Source organism: Gastrolobium bilobum, unplaced genomic scaffold (assembly GCF_033153095.1).
Source record: "Gastrolobium bilobum isolate Gb01-03AN ecotype WA unplaced genomic scaffold, APGP_CSIRO_Gbil_v1 utg6129, whole genome shotgun sequence".
Classification (NCBI taxonomy): Eukaryota; Viridiplantae; Streptophyta; class Magnoliopsida; order Fabales; family Fabaceae; genus Gastrolobium; species Gastrolobium bilobum.
In genome coordinates this window covers 520001-522497 of record NW_026895895.1, presented here as the reverse complement: position 1 = coordinate 522497, position 2497 = coordinate 520001, and the positions used below count along the sequence as shown (strand labels likewise).

At 42.5% G+C, this 2497-nt stretch overlaps 1 protein-coding gene across 1 annotated transcript in view; it reads right to left on the bottom strand.

Annotated features, from left to right (window-relative positions):
* Positions 1–1543: 1543 nt before the first annotated feature.
* LOC133296717 (transcription factor MYB44-like) overlaps positions 1544–2497 on the bottom strand; it is a 1037-nt gene continuing 83 nt past the window's right edge. Inside the window, exon 2 of the mRNA XM_061495769.1 lies at positions 1544–2371. Within this exon, the coding sequence (XP_061351753.1) occupies positions 1544–2359 (816 nt within the window). The 5' untranslated portion in view covers positions 2360–2371. The remainder of the gene's footprint in view (positions 2372–2497) is intronic.

Sequence of the window (2497 nt, the reverse complement as noted above, 5' to 3'; positions counted from 1 at the left end):
GTTGGCTCGCGGGTTATAGCTTTTTTATAATATAAAAGTATAAAAATTAATGAAGGTAAAGTGGAAAGCTAAAACCTAAAATCTCAATTTCAAAGACCCAAATGAAAATACCATGCAGCTTCCAATAAGTCCAAAACCGTGCATTAATGACCTTTTTTTTATAGTATGTGTGACAGTGTGAATGTGGTGTCAACTACCAATAAGTCCAAGTTCAAATGCAAAAGGAATTTTCTATGGTTTATCTGAATAATGTCTTTGTATTGAATGAATTAATAATTTAGGAAAAAAATTTAGAAGTTATAGCATCAATGAAATCTTATTTTTTGTTCTATTTTTTCGAGCCAACCCGTGAACCAACCCTAACCCGACTCGGGTCGGGTTGAGTTTTCTGACTCATTTATTTTTCAAGTCAACCTTAACCTGGCTCCTTTTTTTTCAGGTTGAACGCGGGTTAAGTCGGGTTGTCTCATTTTGCCAACCTGACACCCTCTCAACTGCCACCCAGGCGTGATAAAAGGGTGAGGACTCAAAAAGTGGTAAAGTAACACACAACTTACGTATTGTGTATTGGCTAATCACTAGAACCCAGGTTACAGCTAGTTGTTAGCATTACTCGACTGAACATTGACTAAGGAGAAGATCACGCTATTTCTATACATGTCTCATGTATGATTTTAAATGTCTGAACCTCCTAAGAAGATACTTTTAATTTTTTTTTAAAAAGGAACAAGCGAGTAATTTATTTTATCTACGTGTATGGTGTTCAGAGCTGAACAAATAATGTATAGAAAATAAAAGAAGGGGGGGGGGGGGGGGGGCTGTACACCTCTGGAGGTGATGAATGCTCTTGGAGCTAAAGAATATAATGTAATGAAGATAATCTCTAGTGGGATACTGTTTTAATATAAATAAGGCTCTCAAGGACGATTATGGTGTGATAGTAAATGACCTTAGAGCAATAATCTCACAGGTGATGATCGTGGGTGAGAGAATGGTTGTGCAACCGGATTGATGGACTCATATCGTCCGGGCACCGTCCAGAATCCTAATGTAACAAAAGCATTAAAATAACTAAAGACATAATTAAATTAAACACGCAATATCCAAAGGGAGTTGGAGTTGAAGCCTTGCCATGCTAATGTTTTCTGCAAGGGGAACAAGTCATTTAAACTATCAAAGTATTTTGTATTCAGCGAAAGCAATAAGTTTTCTCTCCCACTTCGCTGCAAAGAAAATACAAATACAAACATGAACAATCTTTCTTTTAAAGGTTATACACTGTTTTATAACATCTATATATTAATGTGTGATGCAGGATTCAAAATTTCCCATTGCGCTATTTACGAACTTCATTTAAAACCTAACAAATTGAAGGTTAAGATACTAAACAACTATTAAACTGTGATCGTAAAAAATAAATATTAGAAGGGTACTCCAAAAATATAACAAAAAAAAATATATCAGAAACTAAAACTAATCAAGATTGAACATAAGAGATGAGTGAGGTAAAGCGAGTTTTTTCTTTTTGCATTTATGTATGTTTTTACTTTGGGATTGTTGGATCAAGAGCCAACCCAGTTGCAATGTCGCTGTCACGAAGACGCAAGCTCTCAATATAATTTCTAACCTCGTCTGCTATCATGCGCTGCATTATCTTCTTCAAGTCTGCGTGTTCCGCCTTCTTAACATTGGCTTCAACTTCTTCCTCTTTTTCCTCTTCTTGTTCCTCTATCTTCTCCCCTGGCGGAAACAGGCTCAACGACGTCGTCACGCGACCCCCCATTCGCTCTTCTTCAATTGGGTCGTCGTCGCAGTCACCGGAATCTTCATCCTCCGTCGAAACCGCTTCAATGCACGGCCTCTTGAAAGGGTAGCGCGGATCCAGCAAGCCGTCGTAGGTATCGAGGAGAAGGGCATCATACGCGCCAGGGGAGCGCTTCCTTATAGAGAACACAGGGGTCGACTCCGACGAGGCGGAGGCGGGGGATGTCTCCGCCATCCCACGGCGGCGGAGCGTGGAGTTCCAGTGGTTCTTGATGGCGTTGTCTGTGCGGCCGGGGAGGAGACGGGAGATCGTGGCCCACTTGTTTCCGTGGACGGCGTGGGCGTTGATGATGATCTTGTCCTCTGCGGGGGTGAATGGCCGGTGCTGAACGTCGGGGCTGAGCTGGTTGCACCACCGGAGACGGCAAGACTTGCCGGAGCGGCCAGGGATGCCGCCGCTGATGACGGACCAGTTGCGAGGGCCGTGCTGGGCTACCAACCTCAATAGTGTTGCATCCTCTTGGGGGCTCCAAGAACCCTTGCGATCGCAGGCGGCGGCGGCGACGGCGTTTGAGTTGTAGTTGGCACTGGTCATTGTCCCCTCTACCTGTTTGTGAAAATGCCAGAGAAATGTTGGTATGTGATATGGCTCTGTTTTCTGTTTATCTCATAAAAGAATGAAAAGAAGAGAAAATTAAAGGTAACGGAAACAAGATCACGGAGAGGAGAGAAG